Genomic DNA, 25078 nt, shown 5'->3' on the forward strand with positions numbered 1-25078 from the left:
TTATGAGTTAATGATGAATTACATGTCAACACTGTTTATTCAAAAGAGAAGTCTTCAAAAGAGCCTATTAATTTGGGGGATTTGGCTTTTGTTGATGTTTTGAACAGAATGTAGATGTTAACACAAATGTTTTCCAATCCTCAGCATTATTGCAATTAAGCTGAAGTCAATTTCAGATGTCTGCTCAAAATAAGAATGTGTGGCTGGTTCATCTGTGATTAGAAATAGCTTGGATAGAATAGAAAGCTGAGCCAAACACCTGAGCTATGGCCACCTTTCATGTGACTTGTGTGGCTCATGGGTCTGCTGCAGAATGTGAAATCACTTGTCTCTACTGGGAAATAAGCCATATAATTCCTCACAATTCACTCTTTTATAGATGACTGGGTATCATTTCACTTTTTAAGACTGTTTAATGTTTGATGATACCAATACTAGGGCCAAAATAAAAGCAATTTAATGAAAAGTTTAACAATAGCCTCATCTGTGTGAAAGATCATCTTTTACTGAATCTCCCTCAACTCCACAATTTCCATTTCTCAGACTACAAGCAGGATTGCTTGTTCACTTTTGAAATAAGCTATCTAATAAAGCAGAAGAAGGACACTGTCCTAGTCCATTGTTTGTTGTTAAAATACCACAGACCAGGTAATTAATAAGGAGGAGAAGTCTATTCAGCTCACAGTTCTGGAGGCTGAGAAGCCCCAGAACATGGCACTGGTATCTGGTGAGGCCTTAATGCGGCATCATCTCATGAAAGAAGGGCAGAAGGGAGTACATGAGACAGAAAGGGAAAGAGGAGGCAAACTCCTCCCTTTTATCAGGAACCCATTCTCGAGATAACTAACAACCCACTCCTGCTATAATGGCATTAATCTATTCATGAAGGCAGAGCCCTAATGGCCCAATCACCTCTTAAAGGTCCCCTGTTAATACTGTTACTACAGCAATTAAATCTCAACATGACTTTTGGAGGGGACAAACATTCAAACCACAGTAAACATACAGCATTTGATGCCTAATCATTCTGCATTGTTAGGTTCCTTTCATTATTAACATATTTATTGATATTAGCTCATTTTAAAAAGGCTTTCAAAAATGAGCTAATGTCAATAAATATGTTTTTGGATGGGACTGAATTTACTTAAAGGAACAAATGTAACATATTTGTTCCTGGTACAAATATATCATCCCTCTGAACTTTCACAGTGACTCTATAAGACTATTACTCCCCACTTTTTAGATCGTGATGTTTTCTTCTCTCATCCTAGTAGATATATCTTTAGAAAACAAAGTGTTTTCCAATGATAAACAATCCAATCCTTTCTCTAAATTGTAATAACTATAAAACCTCACACAAAAGACTTTTCACCATCTGCAACAGTCAAAAGTTATTTATCCAGGTCTAACAATATACTAGGCACCATAGTGAAGAAAAAGTAGAAAATAAAGAAAAGAAGAAACAAAGGGAGAAAGAAAGAAGGAAGGGAGGAAGAAAACCACCTATCTGACTACCATGAAAAGGATAATGTAATGTTAAAAAAAAAAAAAGGTCACAATATTCCAATTCTGGGTAAGACGCAGTAATCGTACTTCACCCTGTCTTTCCTACTGAATGCAGCTGAAAAACCTGAACAAAGTGCATCTGAACAGCTATTTGGTGATTCTGAAAAAGCAAACATTAGCAGGCAGACTAAGAAGTTGGGGCTGGGCACGGTGGCTCACGCCTGTAATCCCAGCACTTTGGGAGGCCGAGGTGGGCGGATCACGAGGTCAGGAGATTGAGACCACGGTGAAACCCCGTCTCTACTAAAAATACAAAAAATTAGCCAGGTGCGGTGGCGGGTGCCTGTAGTCCCAGCTACTCAGGAGGCTGAGGCAGGAGAACGGTGTGAACCCAGGAGGCGGAGCTTGCAGTGAGCTGAGATCACGCCACTGCACTCCAGCCTGGGTGACAGAGTGAGACTCCGTCTCAAAAAAAAGAAAAAAAAAAGAATTTGGGGTAACACTGAATTGGTGTTGCTCTGGTATCCCAGGACTAGACTAAAATCAGCCCAAACACAGAAGTAGACACTGGGTACAGAGAGAGTTCCAGGAGAAGCCCTCTATCTCTGACTCTAAGAGTGGAAAAGAAGAACTGTAATGCTTCAGAGAGAATGAAGAAAATTCCCTGGTTTTCTTTAATGTTCATTTTCTCCATTATTTAATGACCCAGCCCCCATATAACCCTGTGGTGACAGTGGGCAGGAGTGACAGCAGTGGCAACTACAGCAATTGTATAGCAAACTCTAGATACCTAAAACTCTGGGAATGGGGATTTTTTCTCTGTAGAGAAGATGTGGTCTTAAGAGGGTAGGAAGATTCCCTGTGACTTTTTGTCTTTCTTGGTCTTCCCCTTGCTCAATAAACGTTTTTTTCAATCTTCTTTTTAATCTTGGTTTTTCAGGGAGCTGTGGGACAATATCCATATGTTTAACATTTCAGTCAATAGAGTTCAAAAAGGAGAGGAGAGACAGTACAGTCAGTGGGATAAAACAGTTCTCAGAGGGGAATTTATAGCATCAGATGTTTATATTAGAAAAAGGAAAAGGCCTCAAAACAATACCTTAAGCTTCCACTTTAAGAAACTGCAGAACAAAACAAACCCAAAGCATGCAGCAGGACATAATAAAAATAATAAAGGCAAAAGTAGAAATTAATGAAACAACACAATGGAAACAAACCAATCAAACCAAAAGCTGTTTTTTGAAAATATTCATATCATTGACAAAACTCAAGCAAGACTGACAAAGAAAAACAAAGAAAAGAAACAAATTACCAATATTAGGAATGAAACAGAAGGTATCACAGCAGATACTGTGTATAACTCTACACATAACTTTGACAGCTTAGATGAAATGAACCAATTCTTCAAAAAGCATGAACTATCAAAACTCACTCAAGATGAATAGATAATCTTCCTAAAAATAAATCTCCAGGCACAGTAATTTCACTGGTGAATTCTATCAAATATTTTTAAAAGAATTCTACAGAATGTCTTCCACAAAATTGAAGTGGAGAACACATGTCCCAACTCATTTTACAAGGCTAGCATTACTCTGATGCCAAAACCAGATAAGGACTTCACATCAAAATAAAACTACAGGACAATATCAGTCATGAACACAGATGCAAAAATCCCCAACAAAGTATTACCAAATAAAACACAACACTACATAAAAAGAATAATATGCTAACACCAAATGGTACGTATCCTGACAATGGAAGCCTAGCTTAATATTCAAAAATCAATTAATCAATGCAACCCATGACATTAACAAACTAAAGAAGAAAATCCAGATGATCATATCAATTAATACAGAAAAGGAATTTAACGAAATTTAACATCCATTCGTGATTTAAAAAAAAAAAATTACAGCAATCTAGGAAGAGAAGAGAATGTCTTCAACCTGATGAAGGGGATCTACAGAAAGCCCACAATTAACATTATACTTTACGGTGAAAGACTGAGGTGCTTTCCCCCTAAGACTGGGAACAACACAACACCCAATTTCACTACCCTATTCAGCACTATACAGGTAGTCCTAGCCAGTGCAATAAGACAAGAAAGAAAGAAAAGATACAAAGATTGGAAAGGAAGAAATAAACCTGTCTCTGGCCAGGCCTGGTAGCTCACGCCTGTAATCCCAGCACTTTGGGAGGCTGAGGCGAGTGGATCACCTGAGGTGAGGAGTTCAAGACCAGCCTGGCCAATGTGGTGAAACCACGTCTCTACTAAAAATACAGAAATTAGCCAGGCGTGGTGGTGCACACCTGTAGTTCCAGCTACTCAGGAGGCTGAGGTGGGAGAATCACTTGAACCTGGGAGGTGGAGGTTGCAGTGTGCCGAGATTGTGCCACTGCATTCCAGCCTGGGCAACAAAAGGAGAGAAGAAAGAAAGAAAGGAAGTAAGGCAGGGAGGGAGGGAGGAAGGAAGGAAGGAAGGAAGGAAGGAAGGAAGGAAGGAAGAAAGGAAAAACCTGTCCCTATTCACAGATGACATGATTGTCTATGTAGAAAACCTCAAAGAATCGACAAAATAACACTTGAGGTTAGCAATATCACAAGATACAAAGTCAAACCACAAAAATCAATTGTATTTCTATATACTTGCAATAAACTATTAGAGAGTAAAGAAAATAAAAACATTTCCAGTAGCCCCATAAAATGAAATACTTATAAATCTAACAAAACATGTATGGGATCTGTATACTGAAAACTAAAAAATGTTTGTGAAAGAAATCAACTAATATCTAAATAAATGGAGAGATGTACCGTATTCATGGATTGAAAGATTCAAATATTAAAGATATCAATTCTCCCCCAAACTGATCAGTAGGTGTGACATAATTGCCATCAGAATACTAGCAAGTTTTTGCAGATATAAACAAGCTGATCCTAAAATTTATATGAAATTTATAGCCAAAACAATTTTGGAAAGAAGAATAAGGTTAGAGGAATCACACTACCCAATTTTAAGACATATTACAAAACTACAGTAATCAAGACAGTATTGGTATTAGTGAAGAAATAAGCACATAAACCAATGGATCAGAATAAAGAACCCAGAAACAGATCTGCACAAAAATTTCCAATTAATTTTTGAAAATGGTATGAAAGCAATTCAGTACAGTTTATTACATGGCAAGTACACCTCAAGTATAAAGTCGTTTTTAAAAACCCTGTGTGTTCTTCTCACAATTTTTTTTATTCCAGAAATTTCAGGAATGTTAAATGCATGAAGAGGGGCCTTTGGGATTCACAAAAGTGGGAAATTATTTAGCACATTGCAGCTGTTCATCCAAGCTTTTTTTTCCCCTAAATTTAGAAACTAGATGAAAACTGTTCTGTTACTTCTCATGTAATCAGTATCCTTATTAAGCACTCAGCATTGAATTTAACATTAGGTCTTGAGAAAAATAATATATGATAATATGAAGTAATACATTTCAAACTTTACCATTGCTTACAAATGAATTCAAAGAAAAACATCAAAGTCAAAGTACATTTCTTACATATCAATAGTACCAAATAAGACTAAAAGCCCTCTGTTACAGGCTCAAATGATGCAAGTTCCTTAAAATGAAAGGACATCAGGACACTTGAGGGCAGAACAAGTAGGCAGTGGGAGATTTTTTTAGGGAGGCCTAAAAACCAGCCTGGTTTGGAAAAGCATGGTAGGAGACACCCACGTCCGCTTGAGCTTACAGTAAATGATCTGCCTCAAATTGCAAGTGGCCAGTGGTTACTTAACGGCCATGGCTAGCAATTTGCGGGTGTCTGTCACATAAAGTCCAGTGAGAGAGACAGAAAAAATGGCTAGTCAGCCCTCTACAAGGAGCAGAAATGTGTGCAAGTTGTTTTGTGGGAGGTATAACCATACCTTACATTTGCACTGTATATTACAAATCACTTCCCTAAAAGAGCAGGTGGCTTTTTTCACAGTTGGCAGACGAAAGCAGAAGTTAAGTTGCCTGAGTTTAATCCAGTTAGCAGGTGGATAATAATATTGAACATCTTTGGTTTAAGTATCTGTTCAAATATTTTGTCTGCTTTAAAAATTAGGTGGCTTTTTTTCTTGTTATTGAGTTTAGAGAGTTCTTTATATATTTCTTTTTACTCTCTTAATGGGGTCTTTGGAAGAGAAGTTTTTAATTTGAATAAAGTAAAATTTATCAATTATACCTTTTATAGACCATGTTTTTGGTGTCATATTCAAGAAATCTTTGCCTAACTCAAGTTCACAAAGATTTTCTCCCATGTTGTCATCAAGAAGTTTCATATTTATAGGCTGTATATTTAGGTCTATGATCTATTTTGAGTTCATTTTTGTTTAATAAAGTCTTTGCCTTTGATGGTATCAATAAGCATTGGAAAATGAGCCTTTGATATTCCCAGGGATGCTGATTTACTTACTTCTATGAACTTTCAATGAATCTGCATATGCCACATTCTGTAGCTAAACAGCCTAATACACTTGGCTAGCAACCTGAGGTCCAGCATCTAATCAGAAGGCACCCAGCAAACATCCTGGAAAATTAAACTCCCATCTCCAATATGCCGTCCCAAACCAGCTCTGTAGTGGATTGCCTGCATAGTGGCCACCGACAATTCCTCCCACCCTGCACATGCATATAAGAGGTAGACTCCATCCACTACCACCACCATCCCAAATATGGGCCTGCCTTGTGATTTTCTTTGACTAATAGAATGTAACAGAAGTGATGCTGTGACAGTTCTGGATCTATGCCTTAAGTGTCCTGGTAGCTTTGGCTTTTGTCCACTGGGAGGCCAGCTGCATGTAATGCCAGCTTCCTGCTGGAGAGTAAGGCAACACGGGGAGATGGAAAAGAGCTAAACTATGCAGACTGCAGAGAGGCAGAGAGAGGGACCAGCCATCCCAGCGATTTCAGTCATCCCAGATGAAGTGTCAGACACAGACACATGAGTGGAACCATCCCGGATCCTCTAGACCCAGATGAGTCACCCCAGACAACACCATGTGAACCAGAGATGAGCCGTCCCCCAAAGTCCTGCCCAAACTGCGGGATCATGAGTAAATACATAGTTGTCACTTATTTAAACCACTAAGTTTTGGAGTGGTTTCTTATGCATCAAAAGATAAGTGAAACAACCTCCAAGTGTCCATCATAGAAGCCTTCTTTACAGTTCATTCAGTGACCTAGAGAGTTCTATTCAGCAGGAGTCAATTCAGCAGTACAAAGAACTCTGGATCAGAAACCAAAATCCTGGGTTAAGTTCCAGCTTAGCCATTGTCTGAGTTCCCCCAAAAGCACACTCTAAGACAAAGTACAAGTAGTTCATTTGGGAAGCAATCCCAGGAAGCATAGCGATGGACTAGAGCAGAGAGACAGCGAAGAGAAGAAAGACAATAAGGGTACTGCTCACTGGGCAACTGCTGTGAGTCACTGTTGTGGGCAATTGGGGCTCCATCCTACTGGGGACTCTTCCTCCCTCTCTGGCATCCAAATACTACCGTTACATAACTTCTTTCCCCATTGAGGCTACACTTAAATGTTCATTTTAACTTTATTTCATCCAGAAATAAATGGCAGTAGAATGGCTGGCTGGTGAGAGAATGATCCCTGCCAGACATGAGCTCTCAGAGACAGCTTTGCTTCCACAGCTGTTTCATCAGAGGCAATATTAGACAATATTCCATCCTCTTATTCAAACTCTTCTATGCAGACCCCAAAAGGAAGACCCTAGGCAGAGTCCATGGCACCCATAATCCCCAGGCCCTCTGCCTTTCATTAGCAAAGACAATTAAAACAGCATGTGGCTTGTGAAATATCAATTGTGGTCCTACTTTACAGAGCCAACAAAAATAAACTTAAAAGAAAAGCTTTATAAATGAAGGCATTACTCTGGTCCAAGGGGAAAATAATATTTTTCCAATTTAGTCTCCTTCTATTGTTTAATACTACGAAGGGCCAAAGTGTGTCCCTGCCCATTGCCCAGAGATGGGAGAGAGGAGAAACAGAAAAAAGACAAACACCTAAATCTGAGGAGGTCAGCCCAAAGCAGGGGACCTCAATAAATGCCAAGTCCTGTTCTCACCAAGGGGCATTCACAAAGCTCTGTAGCCTGACTGTCCCCAGTCAACACAGACAGACAAAAAGAGGGCTAGCCTTTAAAGTAAAACCAGACAGTGGAACAAAAGCAATTTGTGATGTGGCATGTGGTCCTTCAAATGCTTAACTCTCCTCTATAGATGTCAAATGGGACACAGAGAAAATCTAAGAAAGGAAAGGAGGATGCAGTAAGACTTTCAGCAGAAGACTCCAGACCAAGACACTGGCGGAGGCCACATAGCCTCAGAGAGCTATGAGCATGGGAGGGAGACACTGAGCTGGAGAAGAGCTCTCTCTTGCATCAAGTTCACATTTGAGGGTTATCAAATTGCCTGTTCCCTGGCAAAGGAGATGATTCCACTCCTTTACAATTTGGTTCAGAAGGCAAAAACAAATCAAGAACCCATCCATCCACATCAGCTCTTGAGGCTTCAACTCCATTTAAACAAAGACAGAGTAAAGATCCAGGCAAGACTATTTCAAAGGTCTACCCCATGTTCTGAACACCTGCCCAATAGAACAGTCTGCAAACTTTTGAAACAGTGTTTTTCAATGTGGGCGCTATGGGCATTCTAAGGGAGCCAATTCTTTATTGTGTAGGCCTGGCCTTCTCTATCATTATGACAACCCAAATCACTACCATATATTTCCAAAGTTCCCATAGGCAATGGCATGGAAATTTAACAAAGACATCTTAAATCCATTTATGCCCCGCCCACACATACATTTGTGGGTATTTTTTTCTTTATAATTGAGGTAAACATATATAGTAAAGTGCACAAATCTTAAGTGTATACAGCTCAATACATCCTATGTATGTGCATACCCATGAGACCTCCCAACCCAGATCAAGATACAGAATACTGCTGGCACCCTTGAAGACCCCCTTGTGGCCCCTCCCAGTGGCTACCCCATAAAGACAACTGCTATTCTGACTTGTAACACCATAGACTAGTTTTGCACATTGTTGTTGAACTTTGTAGAAATGGAATTGCCATATGTACTCTTTTGTGTCTGGTTTATTTCACTGAACATTATGTCTGAGATTCATCCCTGTTGTTACATGTAGCGATACATTCCTTTTTTACCTTTTTTGTTTAAGAATCGTAAGCACAGAAAAGTGTCCAGAAGTTTATATCAAACTACTGAGTGGCAATTTCAGAAAAAGAGAATGGAATCAAGAGGAAAATGAAGGGTGGGCCTGCTTTCAACTTTTTATGCCTCTATTTGAATATTTTCATAATGAGCATGTTTTACTTTTATAATTTTATTTTAAAGAAAGGGACTCACTCTATCACCCAGTCTGCAGTGCAGTGCATGATCATGGCTCACTGCAGCCTTGACCACCTGGGTTCAAGCGATCCTCCCACCTCAGCCCCTGAGTAGCCGGGACTACAGGTGAGTGCAAGCACACCTGACTAATTTCTTTTCTTTTTTTTTTTTTTTTAGAGATAGGGTCCCAAGATGTTGCCCAGGCTGGTCTCAAACTCCTGGGCTCAAGCAATTCTCTCGCCTAGGCCTCTCAAAGTGCTGGGATTACAGGTGTGAGCCACTGTGCTCAGCCTATATATATATATTTTTTTTTGCAAAAAATTTTGGAAAAAAAGTGGTCAGCCTATAATTTTTGAAAGCCTTGTTAAAGTACATTCATCAGAGGATACTTTCAGCTCATCTGCAATATCAAATGGGCCATTTTATAGATATGTGTAGCACTCAGACCACCAAGCCAAGAAAAGTAAACGATAATATCTATTTTCTGCCCACCAAAAACATAGAAATGGAAGTTGTCAGTTGTCTCATCTATTTCCACTGAAAATCAAGGTCTGCATGGCTTTCTCAACCCTCATTCCTCTCCTCAGCGGCCAGCCCATGGAGGAAGTAGAATAACTTAGTGCTTCCTCCCAACTCACCCTCAAGCCTCACTATCACTGAGAATTTCAAACTAAGTGACAACACAGCAGTTACATATCCTCACAGAGTAAACACTAAAAAGTGTTCACACACAGGCCCATGGCTGTGACACCACTAGCCCTGGAAGGCAAAGGAAGAAGGTCTGGAATGGGAGGGAGTGAGCTGAGCTTTGAGAAGGAAGACACAGCCTCCTCATGCTGAGAGCCACAGCTTCCCTCCTATCTGAATGTGTCCTGAGGCTTCCCATGGAGAAAAGGGTCACTCACTCAAATGAAAGCCATTTGGACTTGGCTGGCCTGAAAAGATGAGTTTGGAATTTGGATGAGGAAATTTTACAGAAGAAAGTATTCTGAAAGGAAGCAACGTGAAGAGGAGAGAGAAACACCCCAAGGGCTGTTCCCCAGCTTTCTTTACATTTTAATACACAAAAACACATTTTAAAGAACACATGTTGGCAACACCCAAAAGTTGGTGGCTTTCGTCTCAAAAAAACTTCCTTTAACCAAGACACAATTGCTAGAGAGACAGATGTGGGACAGATGATGCTACCCAAAGGTTGGGTTTTTTTTTTCTTCCCCACTTCCACCTCCCCAAGCCTGCAGTGGTCACTGCCACCAGTAAATGCTTCAGGAAATTCAATGTCATGTTCCCAAATGTCTTGTCCTGAAACCAAAAACACAGTGTTCACTGAAATCAACAAATGTGAAACACTAGGCTAGTGAGATGTTCGGAGAAAACCATTTGGAAACGTCCACACCAGTGATTCTCACACTTGAGTGTACATAAGAATCATTTGGAGGATCTGCTAAAACACAGATGGCTAGGCCCACTTCCCACATACCCAGCTTGTGATTCAGTAGCTCTGGGGTGTGGTCTGAGAATGTATATATCTACTAGGTTCCCAGGAGATGCTGCTGCTGTTGCTGCTGGTCTACAGACCCCACTTTGAGATTCTGTGGTCCTCACTATTCCTCCTTGTCCTCTCTCAGAGAGTAACAAGGTATACTGGCATATCAATGACCCTGAGCAGTCCTGCAATAAAGAAACCTATTTAACCCAGCCTTTTGCAACTAAATTACAATGCATCCTGCTTCCCATATACCATTTCTGAATGTCTCTGGGAAGCAGTGCTTCATGGAAGAAGTAGGAGACGGTGGAGAGCTATGGGCCATACTACATACCAAGATCCTGGCGGGGCAGCACATCTGGAGACTGCTGTCTAGAAATCCAGGAAGCATTAAGAAATATGTCAGCAGGTAGCAAAAGCCAGTCCACCTCCAGCCTCAGATTAGGACACTGGATCCTAGCCAAGAATTGGCAAGAATAAAACAGCAACCTAGTTTTTAGAGCATCTAAGATATCAGGAGGCTACCAAGCCTCAAACCTTGAGAATGAGACACCCAGTTATGTGTCAGATAAATTAACCGTATACAAGGCTAGTTATAGCATGCTGGCCTGGACCTCCAAGATGAGTCCTGAGCTGAGCCTCGTGGTGGGGAAGAAGTAGCCCCAAACACCCAGGAATCTTGTTAAAAGGTAGGTGCTTATTTCATATCTGTGATGGTGTTCAAGATTCTACATTTCTATAAAGCTCCCAGGTGAGGCTGGTTATCAAACCACACTTTGAGTAAGGCCTTGGATTAGGGGTTCGGCAAACATTTTCTGTAAAGGAAAATATTTCAGCTTTGCAGGCCATATGGACTCTGTCACAACTATTCAACTGCCATCGTATCACCAAGTAGCCATAGACAAATATCCAAAGGAATGAACATGGCTGTGTTCCAATAACATCAAAATTTGAATTTTATATCATTTTCATTTGTCACAAAACATTATTATTCTTTTGATTTTTTTTCAATCAGTTTAAAATGTTAAAACCATTCTTAGCTCAACTAATCATGTAAAAACTGGCAGTGAGCCATCTTTGGCCTGCCTGGACTTTGTTTGCAGAACTTCACCCTAGATTACTGGTCCCTAACCTAGATCTACCAAATCAAAATGCACAGAGGTGGAGCCAGGGAAACCATATTTCATCAGACTCCCCAGGTGATCCTTACTCAGCCTGTACAAATACCATTGCTGGGCCAGACACGGTGGCTCACGCCTGTAATCCCAACACTTTGGGAGGCCGAGGAGGGCAGATCATGAGGTCAGGAGTTTGAGACCAGCCTGGCCAACATGGTGAAACCCCATCTATACTAAAAATACAAAAATTAGCTGGGTGTGGTGGTACGTGCCTGTAATCCCAGCTACTCGGGAGGCTGAGGCAGGAGAATCTCTTGAACCTTGGAGGTGGAAGTTGCAGTGAGCCGAGATCATGTCACTGCATTCCAGCCTGGGTGACAGAGCAAGACTCGGTCAAAAAAAAAAAAGGAAAAGAACAGAGAAAAAAAGTACCATTGCTGGGTTGGAAACTACTACTTACCCAACTCCCTGAAAAGGTGAGAGACCCTCTTTAAGTGCTGTTAACAGTTCAGTCTTCCTGACATCCCCAATTCATGGAGCTTGAGGGGCTTAATGTGAGGGGCTGTGTGTTTTCCTGACTAACCCACTGGTCTCACTCTCACTCATCTCCCAAGGTGCTGCCGCCCCGCTAACCCCAGTGGCATTGATTTCTGGTATGAAGATAAGAAATCCCTGTGTCTTTAAGAGCTGATCAGTTCCAGGAATTCTCAGCCCCAGGAGTCTTGCCGGAGTGGCAGGAGCGGCCCTGATCACACTAGCCTGGTTTTCTTGACAGCTAAAGTTATTCATCAGGTATTAATACATCTTAGCTGCAGGGAAAAGCCATGCAAGGCCCCTGTTACCAATCAGCCTGAAGATGTGCTTTGCTGCTGCTCAAGGCTAAGCCAGGCAGGGGCTGTATTCCTGGCAGAAAGGCTTAAAAGGAGATGAAGCCAAGGGAGGTTGCATTTGTTTTTGAGTTAGAGAAGGGAGGAAAAACCTAACCTACAGGCTGTACATGCTTATCTCAGGAATGTTGGGGACTTAGGAAAGGAAGGTCAGAGGATTCAGTGATGAAGGCAAAGCTAACAGGAAAAGGGAGAAGAGGGGAAGTGAGCCATTGTGTGGCAGTTATAAACAGGCAAGCCACTCTGTCTTGGCCAAGGGCTGAACTCATTCATCAGACCAGTACTTCCTAAATTTCATCATGTAGAAGAATCACTGGAAGGATCTTATTAAAATGAAGATGCTGATTCAGTAGGTCTTGGGTTCGGGCCTGAGCTTCTGCAATTTTAACGTGCTCCCAGGTGACCCAAGAGTTCACCACAGATGCTGCTGGCATGCAAGCACAGCTTTCTGTTTTGTTCTTTTACAGAGTCACAAGCTCTAAAAGAATATGGGGTCCATAGCTTGTCCCACTTGGAGTTAAGCTACTCACATCCAGGACTACATAGATATAGTTCAGGGAGTTCCCTGCACTACAGCACCCCCCCCCCCGTCACACCCTCAAAAAGAGCAAGTGGGGTCTCAAATCAAACCTGCCCTCCACTCTCCAAGTCTTGAATACTTGGACTCAAGGCCTCAAGTCCTTGAGTCTTGGGCCTGCCTCTATCCTTTTCTTGCCCAAAGTCTGTCTCCTGACCAAGCCCTGTGTCCACAGATCTACATGTGGCCAGATGTGGGCCTCTTTTTCTAATTCACCCAAAGGTGCTTTATGCACTAGTGGTGGCCCTGCAGCCAGCATTGAGAGGTGGCCAGGCACCACTGGCTGACTCTGGCTAGTATCCTGCCACAGTTGAACCTTGAAAGCACTATACTAAGTGAAAGAAGCCAAACACAAAAGGATAAATACTGTGTAATTCCATTTTTATGGAAGGTCAATTGTAGGCAAATCTATAGAGGCAGAAAATAGATTAGTGGTTGCCTAGGGATGAGGGATTAAGAAATGATGGCTAAGGTTTGGAGTTTATTTGGGGGGCAATGAAAACATTCTAAAATTGGTTGTGGTGATGAATGCACAACTCTGTGAATATGCTAAGACCATTGAATTGTACAGTTTAAATGATTGTACAGTTTAAATTAAATGAATGAATGTACAGTTTAAATAAATCAATAAAACTGTTATGAATTTAATCACAAATCAGTTGGGGAGCTCAAAGCAAGTGGTATAGAGACGAAGCATTTGGGACTCTGACAACCTCAAAAGAGGGCAAGGACTGACACTGAGGCAGCAACTTCTCAGAACTCTTGAAAAACATCCAAACAGCTCTAGATATGAGATGCTGAGAGTACAGCCAAGTGTCAATATAAAGAATAGCCCTGAGATACACCCTGGACGGGGGCTCAGTGAACAATGCTGTATTCGTCCATTTTTGCACTGCTATGAAGAAATACTTGAGACTGGGTAATTTATAAAGAAAAGAGGTTTAACTGGATCACGGTTCTGCAGGTTGTACAGGAAGTATAGTAGCTTCTACCTCTGAGGAGGCCTCAGGAAACTTGCAATCAAGGCAGAAGGCGAAGGAGAAGCAGGCATGTCTTACATGGCCAGAGCAGGAGCGAGAGAGACGAAGGAGGTGCTACACACTTTCAAAACAACCAGGTATTATGGTAACTTACTATTGCAAAAATAACACTAAAGGGGATGGTGCTAAACCATTCATGAGAAATCCGCCCCCCATGATCCAATCACCTCCGGCCAGGCCCACCTCCAGCACTGAAGATTACATTTCAACATGAGATTTGGGTGGGGACACAGATCCAAACCATATCAAATGCTCAGTGCCATTCATTCTTGCCTGCCTATCTCTGGTTCCCCACAGGATGCCTGACATGTAGGGATCACTCAAAAATTGAATTCAATGCATGCCTATGAAGTGAAAGGAATTCTATAGCCACTAGACTGAGCTCTACTCCCAACTGTGCATTTAACTCTCTGTGTGACCCCAGACAAATCCCTTCATCTTGCTGAGCCTCAGAGGCTCCTCCCTAAAATGCAGGGCAAGTTACCATCTCAGGCATCCTCCCAGTCTGAGGTTCCATGGTTCCATGAATTAGGCAACCCATGCAAGGGAGCCTGGGTGTGGAACAGAGAAACTCCTGCAGAAATCTAGATAAAGACCAAGACACCCACCCAGAGGCTCAGAACTGGCCAGAGGCATGCCCCCCAGCAAATGTCACTCCACAGATCCACTGAGAGCCTCCCAGAAGTCAGGCTCCCTGCTAGACCATGAGAATACAAAAATGAACAAGATCCCACAACCTACTCACGTGGCTGGGGGCATCAGATCCGTGAATAGGTAATGGTGCAACACAATGACCCTACCCCTTGGAAAGCTGAATTAAACTCTAAGTGGAAACAGAATTTCAGTGTTGGGGATTGAAAGGAATTGGAGCCTTGATCTGACTAACACTGAGTCAGTACCAACATGTCTGTCAGAGTTCCTATAAGGAATTGCCACTTTGTGGGCAGAATCTCAGGAGGTGGAGGATGTAGCCGCTCCACCACTTCCTCACCACTCCACAATGGGCCTGCCAAACCTTGGCTTAATTCTCACCCTGTGGCCCTAATTTAACTGTGTTTGCGAACAATCTTGGATCACTGGGATTGGCAGGGTCATTCAGCTCAGCCACCCACACAATAAGTGACAGGCGAGGGTCATCCATTAGCAGATCATGGGGTGTAATCAGCATTGAGGAGATTCTCATTAAGTACTACTGGATGTACATTGCAAATAGCTAGTGATAGCAGGGGAAATGAGCTGCTAGTACATGTGACTACACTACAGGTCACTGTAAGAGTGGGACAGAAGAAATATTGCAATGATATTTCAAGGCCAAGGCAGAAAGTCTGTCCCCAGATTCTATGTTTGGATCTATTACTCAGAAGAAAGTTTGAAAATCATTATGCTCAATTTACAACCCCAAACCTCTGGGATAATCCAAGCCATTATGTCCAAACCCATTTATCTTCTCCCTGGAGAACAATGCATAAAGAAGCATCCAGTGTGAGCTAAGGATTACGGGTGAGTGAATCATTCAGCTCGGGAATGAGTACTCCAGAGGTTTCTGAGGTCAGAATGTGCCAGACACCCGTAAGATCCAGGTGCTACCAATTATCATCTGGAAAACTTGGGAGCTTAGCAGTGCTACCAAGGACTTTTCTCTTGCACAAGCTTTTCCTCTAAATCTTTATCTGCACATCCTGCCCCCAGAACTCCCTTGAGTTTCTAAGTCTCTTAGAATAATGTCTTACGGTGATTTGACATCCAAGAGCCTTCGCAATTAACTATGCCCTGATTCGTTGCCTGTCCAAATGGACAAATTTCCTTTGACATTTAGCTATCTTGCAATCCGTTTTCTCGGGGAAGTGTCATCTTGGAAATTCTGGTTAAATCCTACAGGGGAGATTTGAAATGGAATGCTTTGATTCACAATTACTTCAATCAATTAATCCACAAATACTGACTAAAGATCCTCCCCCAAGTCACACTGTACTAAGTGGGGCAGGGGGGTACAGCAAGTTACCAGCCCAGGCCTGAAGGCAATTACAATTTACGATTACATCTGTTTTGCTTGGTACTGCTTTTTAAATGAAAATAACTGGAAACTATGCAGCTGGCCGTAACTGGAAAGGCCACCTGCTCACTGGTTCAATCAAAGTTTACCTACTGTGGTAATTTCATCTTACTCTGTATGTTGATTTTTCTGCCCATAAAGTGCACATTTTCTCATAGAATTCATGAAGGTGCTCTAGTAACTAGTGGTTTTGAATCGGGATAGAGCCGTCTCCCCAGAAAAAGGACACTAACACAGATTTTTGTCTCCAATTTCAAAACATTCTTAGAGAAGCCCACACATCCTCTACTTTCACTTTTCTTGGGCCTTTAGTGCCACCATCTCCGCACCAGCAAGTCTCAGCATCATTCTTCAATAACCAATCCCAGTGTTCCCACATAGCTCCTCTCTGTGCTCCCTGGGCCTGTCAATCCAATTGTATTATAACATTGACCACCTGAAATAACTATGTCTCTATTTCCCCATAAGACAGAAAGCTACAAGAGAGAAGAAATTGCATACCTTCTTCATCGTGGTCTCCCAAGCACATAAATGCTTCATCATTCAGTGTTCACTTTAAAAATAAGTCTCTGGGCAGAGCCCAGGTTTTATTAGAAAAGGTAGAAACTGATTCTATTTCAGAACTAAACCCAAATTTCCCAGAGATTCAGGCTTAAAAGGCCACCCTCCTAAAACAAATGGCCCATAAAAGTTAACAGTCAAGACATCACACAGTCAAGAACTGAGGGGCTGGTGTGAGAAACTCCCTATGAATTGGAAGCTGGGAGAGGTTATTATTCACGCTGCTATTTTGGAAGTGAATCGCTAACCTGGGTATTAATCATAACTTGCCTGCTACAAATTTCATACTATGCTATAGCCTGGCAAAACTAAGCCTTCTTCTGTTCAAATTCTCTCTTCACTTTCAATTACTAATTTCAGTTGTGTTCTCTGAAAGGGGAATTGATGTAGCACACATATTTGCGTTTACTAAGGAAACCATTCAACCACTTGGGAAAGGCACAGATCAAGGTGGCCAACAAAAATAATAAATGCAAACTCCAGCTTGCGGTTGCAGTCAGTCTCTCATCTTACAGCCCCCAACAGAGAAGGTTATTGCTTAAACAGAGAGTGTTCGTATATTTAAAAGGAACCTCTGTATCCAGTAAGCCATCGTTTCTATGTACGCAGATTCATGGTGGCACAAAGCCCTGTGTACCTGTGCACATGTTTCCCTCAGCTCCTTTCCTGTCCAATGGCCCATCACTGGAGTTACAGGCACTGTTAATCCATTACACACAAATATCCATGTGGCACAAAGTGCTCTGCTAGGCACCGTGGGAAATACAAATAAGGGTAAGACATAGCACAGCCCCTGCCTCCAAGGTCTTAAAATCTACAAGAAGAAGAAGAGTGCATAAATTATAATATACAGCATTATCAAATATGTGATATATGTGATAAATATAAGAGACATGAGTGAGACCATGGGTGTTAAAAGGAAGGCACGTTGCTTCCCATTGGAGTGATCAAGGAAAGGTCTCATCAAAGTGGGGGTGTTGCTGGATGATGGGCAGAATTTGGACAAATGGCAAGGGGGAAGGGGAAGGATTCCAGGTACAGAAAGCAGCATCTGCCAAGAAGGAAAATGTGACTCAGGTTCTATAAGGATAGGATTTTAGGAAACCAGGGGGAAAAGACTGGAAAATTAGGCAGGAAGCAAACTGTGTAGCCCCCTAAAAACAACTGAGAACTTTTTACTTGAGAGAGAACAGGGACCTGCTGCCCTAAGTTTTTGAGTAGGGGAGTGATGTGATAAAAAACAGTACTAAAGTCAATGGACTTAAAAGACCATTATCTAAAGTGAGAAAGTAAAATGAGCTAGAATTAGAGAGACCAAAAGTGAGAATGTTATAGCAATAATCTAAAAGAGAAAAGCAGCACTTTGGTTATGGTACAAGGACTGATGAGGTGGGAAGATGTGAAGACGCTGCTTTAACAACGGTTTCTGGTGTCTCATTCAGCTCCCAAATCTGCGAAATGAGTAGCAACTAACAAACAACATTGTACTGTACTGAAAGTGTTATCAATGAAGAAAATGCCAGAGGAAAATGACCTGCTCTCCCCAGCATATTTCCTTTTCATTGCAGAGTACTTTTGTCAGCTGATTACATGTTTTAAATCTAAATAGGAATTCCTAGCCTGTTCTCGGTGACACCTTAATTATATAACCTGAGCTAGGTGCTCCATTCCTAGTACTTATCTCCAAATGTGGTATTTCAAAAGACTGCTTCAGCTGATGTAGTCTGGTTTGGCTTTTAGCAAACCTCACTTGGTTTTCCTGACTAGTAAAACCACGCTACTTTACCGGTTTTCTCCAGATGTAAGATTTACGAAGCGTTTCTTAGAGGCCATGGTACTCATTCTCCATCTTCAGCCTTGTTTGCAGAAGGAGGCAGAGTGAACCACCACAATCTCACATGCAAATACAGCTCTAAGAATTATTTTAAGAACAGAATCTAAATTCTCATCTGTTATAAGCATACAAACACAGTCAAACACAAACAACTTTTCTACAAATTTTCCATACACTTCATGTGGGTTTTTATAGACACTGCATCTTTGCTAGGCTGCAAAAAATAGATCAGAGAGCCAGAAAAGCTGCATTAAATTCTAAGATGGAAGAACTCCAGAGACCTTCTAGGAGTGGGAATGAGAATGATTTACTCTCACTCTGACAGATTTGCTATTCACATGCAGATAGTTACATAATCGACTTGCTGATGGGGCCCTAGATCTCCATCTTCTTTCAGAAGTTCCAGATTCAAGTCCTTCACTTTCTCTCTTAATGGAGATATGATGTCCACTTGCTAAGAGAGTGTCTCTGAAATGATCTTTAAAATTTGTCACCCAGCACACTTAGAGTGAACTCAGCCTATGTGATTTGCTTTCAGACCCAAGGGCCTAGAGATTTTCCCCTCCCCAGCCTTCCAAAGCCTCTGGCTTGGACTGAAATCCCCTCCTCTGGATCTCACAACCTCAGCGGAGCACACTTCCCAAGAGACCCCATTGAGCCATGCCAAAAGGAGGCTCAAGAGGAGTGTTTATCAAGCAGCTCCAATCAGCTTCAGCTCATTTGTGGTCTGAGCAGAGCCGGAGGGCAGGTTAGGAGTCAGTGGAGGTGGTGGCAAGCAGGAACATGGTGGCTAAAAGTTGGGAGCAGCTTGCAGGCTGGCAGAGGGAGCCAGGAAAGCCAGGGATAGGTCCCAAAAGACAGGTGGTAGTGAATGCCCAAACTGGCGAACTCATGATTCTGTGGCTGGGCCCTGGTAGCAAGCTGTACTACATAAAGGTGGAAGATGAGAGAAAGGAGAGGGGAGGGCAGGGGAGGAGAAGGGAGGGAGGTCGGATGGAAAAGGAGAAGGGGTCCCCAGCTTGAGAAAGGCTCAACTAGAAGTTGAGGTTCCCAGGCAGCTCACAGGCACCTCCCAACTCAGTGCGGAAAAGCTACCTCTAGCTTCTCACCTTATTTGCCTGCTCCCAGAAAGCTGCTTCTGGGACACTTAATGACTTCCTCTTCCCCTACAGGTTCATTTTAACCTGATTCCTGCTAAAGGGGGTGGGAGAGGAGGTATTAACACACCATGGGAACAATAGTTTCCTGGCAGTAAGGATAAAATTTCCTTTCCACTTTACCCTGAATCAGTTCCTACAAAGCAGCTGAAAACTTAACAGTCAGCTCAAAACACAAATGTTCCTGTTTATTAATTTACAAATTTGTTTTATTCATTCATTTATTTAGGTGCGTGCAGAGAATTTCCCGCAGCCATCCCTACATCTCCCAAGCACACTGCTAGAAAGATGGGCATCCTCTATCCTTCTACCAGAACTCAGTAGGTTCATTTCTCATACCCCAGATTTAAGCTGCCCACAGTGTTGAACGCAGAGCCAAATATTTGCACGCCCTATAGCCGACGTCACCCACTTTCCCATTAACACTAAATTAAAACGCATCCATGGATTTCCTCTCCATTCCGAGGCAACAGGAGTGCATGGCACATTGCCCTACTCCCCTGAAGCTCTTCGCTAACCTAAGACTCCTGAGGAAGTTAGCTGGAGCTTTTTAAAGTGCATCTCCAAAGAGGATTTTGCTCACACCATGAGAGCCCCCAAGAAACACCAGGGCCCCCTTAGATGCCGGAGACCACGCCCCCCAGGAATAAGCCGCACCCTCTGCCCAGCAGATCCTTGCGCGAGTAGCCCTCTTTCCCTGGGGCTAATCAAGTGCATGCCACATGTCACCACTCTCAGCTGGCAATTCTTCCTCAGAGGCGCAGACTTTCTCGGAATCCCCAGCAGGGGGGGTTAAGAGATTCAGGGGAGGCCCCGCCCGTGCCTTCCACAAAAGTCGCTTTACCGTGGCTCGTGTCCTGCGGCCCCAAGGGGGTAGCCTGGGACGTGTAGTGGGAGGGCATAGAGGCTCCTTCCAGGACAAGCTGCCAGCCTCCAGCGGGCAACCATGTGAGAGGCAAAATTCTGGGTGTGAGAAAGTAGCAAACTAGTCTGCGGCCAAACTTTCTCTCTGGAGCCTCCTACACCGAAAAGGGTTTGATTGGAACGCTGGAAGCCCGGACGCAGAAGGTGCTCGGGCTCCCGTCGCCGCGAGGGCGCCCCGCGCCTGGAGATGGGAAGGTCAGTTCTTCCCGGCGCGTGCCCAGACACCAGCCCCGATCCACATCATCCCCACCCTCGGGCTGCGAAAGAGGAGTTCTGCGCAAACAAAGGGCGCCCCCGGCACCTCCCTCTATCCCGAGCGAAGGGTCCCAACGGCGACTCCGGGGGTCTTTGGTGCCCAGCTGAGGAGGCAGCCACGCCTCCGATCCTACCTGGGAAGCTGCGGCTGGGCGGGACGCGCAGCAGCAGCAGCAGCAGCAGAGGCGGCAGCAGCAGCAGCAGCGCGGGCCGATGTGCGGGGCTCCCCATGGCGAGCGGGCGCTTAGCTCGCCTCGGCAGCGCAGCGCGCTTCCCGGGGGCGGGAGGAGACCGAAGAGACCAAGGGACTGCGTGCTAGCGGGCGGGCGAAGGCCGGGCTGGAAAACTCCTCCTCTCGCCTCTTTCCCTCCCTCCTTCCTGCCTGGGGCCTGCCCTCCTTTCTCCGCCCCCCTGGAACACTGCGCGGTTCGGGGCTCTGACCCACCCACCTCGTCCTTTTGTGCCAGCGCTTTTTCTGGCCAGAGAGCGCTGGAGACAAGCCCCAGCAGAGCGAAATATCCTGGAGTAGCTTTCTTTGCTTCAATTTGCGCGCCCCCTCACCCGGAATACACACACGGGTGGCTCAACCGCCTCGAACATCCCAGACGTCTAGAAGGATACCATCTGTGCAGAAAGCTGCGTGAGTCACACGGAAACAGAAGGGGCAACCGAGGGGATTCAGAGTGGCCCACTGCGGCCGGATACTATGGCCATGTTCTCTGTTTTGATCCTCACGACCATGCCCCAAGTTCGCTATTACCATGTCCACTTTCTCCAATAAGACACCGACGCTTAGAAACTTGCCCAGATTCACCCCCGTTACTGGCAGAGCAGGGACTGGAACTTAGGTGTGTAGTTCTGCCGACGTCAAAGTCCATACTACAGATTTTTTGTTAGTTTGTTTCTCTTTTGCAAAGGAATAAATCAAGGACTGGACCGGGTGCGTGCCTGCTCTGCTGCGGTTTAGGATGGGGCTTGAGGTTCTCCTTCCAGGATCAGCTGATGGGAGAGCACAAGGCACAGAAAGTTCTCTGTCTCACCCACAGCCATGGGGATCCAGCTGTAGGTTCCTGCAGCCAGATTTCCTCATTTCCTGGGTGGTTCTCAACCACCCCAAAGAGACCACGACCAGACTGGAGCCTCTTCCCTGTGGTTTGGCATCGCTGGATCCTGCCATCAGGACAGGGTTTCTAGGCTGCCCGCAGGACGGATCTGGTTTCTTTGAGGCATTTGAGTAAGCCTCTCATAGTTTTGTTTGTTTGTTTGTTGTTTTGGTTGTTTAGTTCTTGTTAAATCAGTAAGGCAATAGGTTGCCCCTTTGCTGTCTCAGAAAGATCTTAGCTAAGGCAAATTTTAGTTGGAGTTGCTGCATTAGGTTGTGCGTTTGGGCACTGTACAAAGGCATCCAGAGGAAGGGGCAAGTGGGAGCCGAAATCCAAATGCCTTTGGGTTCAGGGAGCTTTGTGTCTTGGCAGGGGCCACATCCACTAGAAGGGCATCTTTCTCTCTGCCACAGTAGTCTGGTCTGATAGCTAGGCTAAGAGCCCTGGGAGCACTCACCTAGAAGTTCTGAATTTGTTTATCCAGAAGGAGTGCCGTTTCCCAATTCTCACAAAAGCCCCAGACTTGAACGTCCATCTTACCCTCTCTAGCACTTGGGGGGACTTCGCTCCATCTCCTGTGGGTTTCTCCACTGCTGCTACCTCTTCAGGGAACCAACAACCCTTAAATAACCCCCTAGTCACAAGAAAATGGGGGAGGTCAGTCTCTTCTGTGGCCTCCATCAGACCAGACTTTCCAGGGAGTCATTCTCAACCTTGTTTATGTGGGTCACCTGGGGAGCTTCATGAAAATACCATATCCAGGCTCTACCTCACAAAATAAAATCAGAATCTTTAGGAATGTGACCTGGAGTTTGACCAGATGCATATTTTTGTCTCTCCCCAATCCGCTAAGCTCCACGGTATAAGTTTTAGTACAGGATAAAAATTCTAGACCAGGAGTTTCTCAACTTGGGCACTATTGATATTTGGGGCTAGATGATTCTTTCTTGGGGAGGGGGACTGCCTTGCACGTTGAGAGATGCATCGATGGCTTCTATGCAACAGATACCAGTAGCAATCCCCCTTTCCCCAGTTATGACAACCAAAAAAATGTCTCCAGACATTGCCAAATGTCCCCCCAGGGGAAAAATGCCCCCAATAGAGAACTACTTCTTTAGGTCTGTAAACAAGGGTTAATGTGCACCCCAAATTCCAGGTCCAGGATAGCCTGGCCAGCAGCCTTCCTTTCCTATGTCACCTCTGAAGCAATGTGTCTTCACCACAACCAGTATACATTCTATTACTGGGCTGAGGAAGAACTTCTAGCTCTCTCCTATCCACTGATTCTGGCTGGATTACAAGAAACACCACACTTACTGTTGACTTGCTCTCTGGCCTTTGAATGTCCTCACCACAAAGAAAGAAATCAGAAATGGATGAGGTGATGGTCACGCAAAATACTGACTTGAGGCTTGGTGCAGTGGCTCATGATTGTAATCCCAGCACTTTGGGAGGCCAAGGTAGGCGGATCACTTGAGGTCAAGAGTTTGAGACCAGCCTGGCCAATATAGTGAAACCCCATCTCTACTAAAAATACAAAAATTAGCCGGGAGTGGTGGCACACACCTGTAGTCCCAGCTACTCGGGAGGCCGAGGCAGGAGAATCACTTGAACCCGGGAGGCAGAGGTTGTGCCACTGCACTCCAGACTGGGCAACAGAGCTAGACTCCATCTCAAAAAAAAAATGCTGACTTGATTTTTTCTTTTTCTTTTTCTTTTCTTTCTTTCTTTTTTTTTTTTTCTTTGACAGGGTCTTACTCTGAATTTGAATTTGTTTATCCAGAAGGAGTGCTGTTTCCTGGCTGGAGTGCAGTAGCATGATCATAGCTCATTGCAGCCTCAAACACCTGTGCTCAAGCAATTCTCCTGCCTCAGCTTCCTGAGTAGCTAGGACTACAGGCATGTGCCACCATGGCCAGCTAAGTGTTTTTTGTAGAGATGGGGGTCCCATAAATATGTACATTTACAATGTGTCCATTAAAAAAAATAAACAAAAATAAAAGACATGAAGAAACATCTCAATATAATGTTTATAGAGCAAAATAACATTTGTTGTTTTCATTGTGCAAGGATATCTTGAAGGACAGATCCAAGCTCAGTTGCCTCTTGTATCAATAAATCGAAATAACCCTTTCATTTTTACCTAACAAAGATAAAAGGGAGAGAACAAGGTGGTATTCTTACCTAGTGGGAATACTAAAAAGAATGCCATTGTTGTCAAAATGTATAAGGTATATAAATAACGTGGGTTAGAGTAATAGGGAACACAATTAGATATAATATTGGGAAACCATTATTTTTCCTTGACAAGCTTGAAGTATTCGATATAAACCCTTGGAAGAACTAATATGAACATGAAAAAATAAAATAAGAGCCTGGGATGAGGAAAAAAAGTCTCTTGCTCTCTTTGCTACCCTATAGAGAAAATTCCAATGGGACTTTTATTTTTCTTATTATTTTTATTCCAGTTTTCTCTCTGATAGAAGAGATGAGGGTAGAGGTAAGGTGGAGGAAGAGGTTGTCGATTCATCCCAATCCCACAATATCTTGGAAGACAATCAGATAGTTAAATAGATTCATAATCTGTCAAATAACTTAAGGGTTAATGAGTTGATGAAAACAAAGAGAAGTCACTCAGGGAGTGCCACAGAGCTATGACACCATTCCTATCCTGCTTGATGTTACTATTTATGAACTAGAAAAAGATATTTTTGGCAAAGGACATGAAGATAGGAGGGCAAGAAACAGATTCCAAACATCTCTCTAGGCAGGCATGCTGTACTGAAACATTAAAAGACAGCAAGGATAAGTATGATATCCTATGTTAGATCTCAAAAACCAATCACACATGAAGAATCTAAGAATCACTAGAAAGCCAAGTAGTCTCCCCACTGCATCAGGCTCATCTGTGCAAAGAAGTGTATATAAGGTTTTGATTCAGCATTGCTTATAGTAACAAAAGGTTGGTGACATTTTTGTAAATGTAAATATCCATTAATGGGGAATTATTTTATTAATTATGCATACCTATGTAACGGAATACTATGTGACTATTAAAAAGAATGAACAAGATGCATATGCATCAATAGGAAAGGTACTCTCAGATATTTTGTTCAATGAAATAACAAGCAAAATAATACACATATCTTGCTACCATTTGTGGTATGGGGAAGGCA

At 43.3% G+C, this 25078-nt stretch overlaps 1 protein-coding gene across 5 annotated transcripts in view; it reads right to left on the reverse strand.

Moving 5' to 3' along the window:
* SRPX (sushi repeat containing protein X-linked) overlaps positions 1 to 23680 on the reverse strand; it is a 74574-nt gene extending 50894 nt beyond the window's left edge. The window contains exon 1 of one of the 5 annotated variants that reach the window (XM_004063994.5): positions 20934 to 23680. In XM_004063994.5, coding sequence (XP_004064042.1) covers positions 20934 to 21030 — 97 coding nt within the window. In that variant the 5' untranslated portion in view covers positions 21031 to 23680. The remainder of the gene's footprint in view (positions 1 to 20933) is intronic. The other 4 variants (XM_063703299.1, XM_055375597.2, XM_063703300.1 and 1 more) reach the window with 4 other exon arrangements.
* Between the last annotated feature and the right edge of the window lie 1398 nt (positions 23681 to 25078).

This window comes from Gorilla gorilla, chromosome X, assembly GCF_029281585.2.
Source record: "Gorilla gorilla gorilla isolate KB3781 chromosome X, NHGRI_mGorGor1-v2.1_pri, whole genome shotgun sequence".
NCBI lineage: Eukaryota > Metazoa > Chordata > Mammalia > Primates > Hominidae > Gorilla > Gorilla gorilla.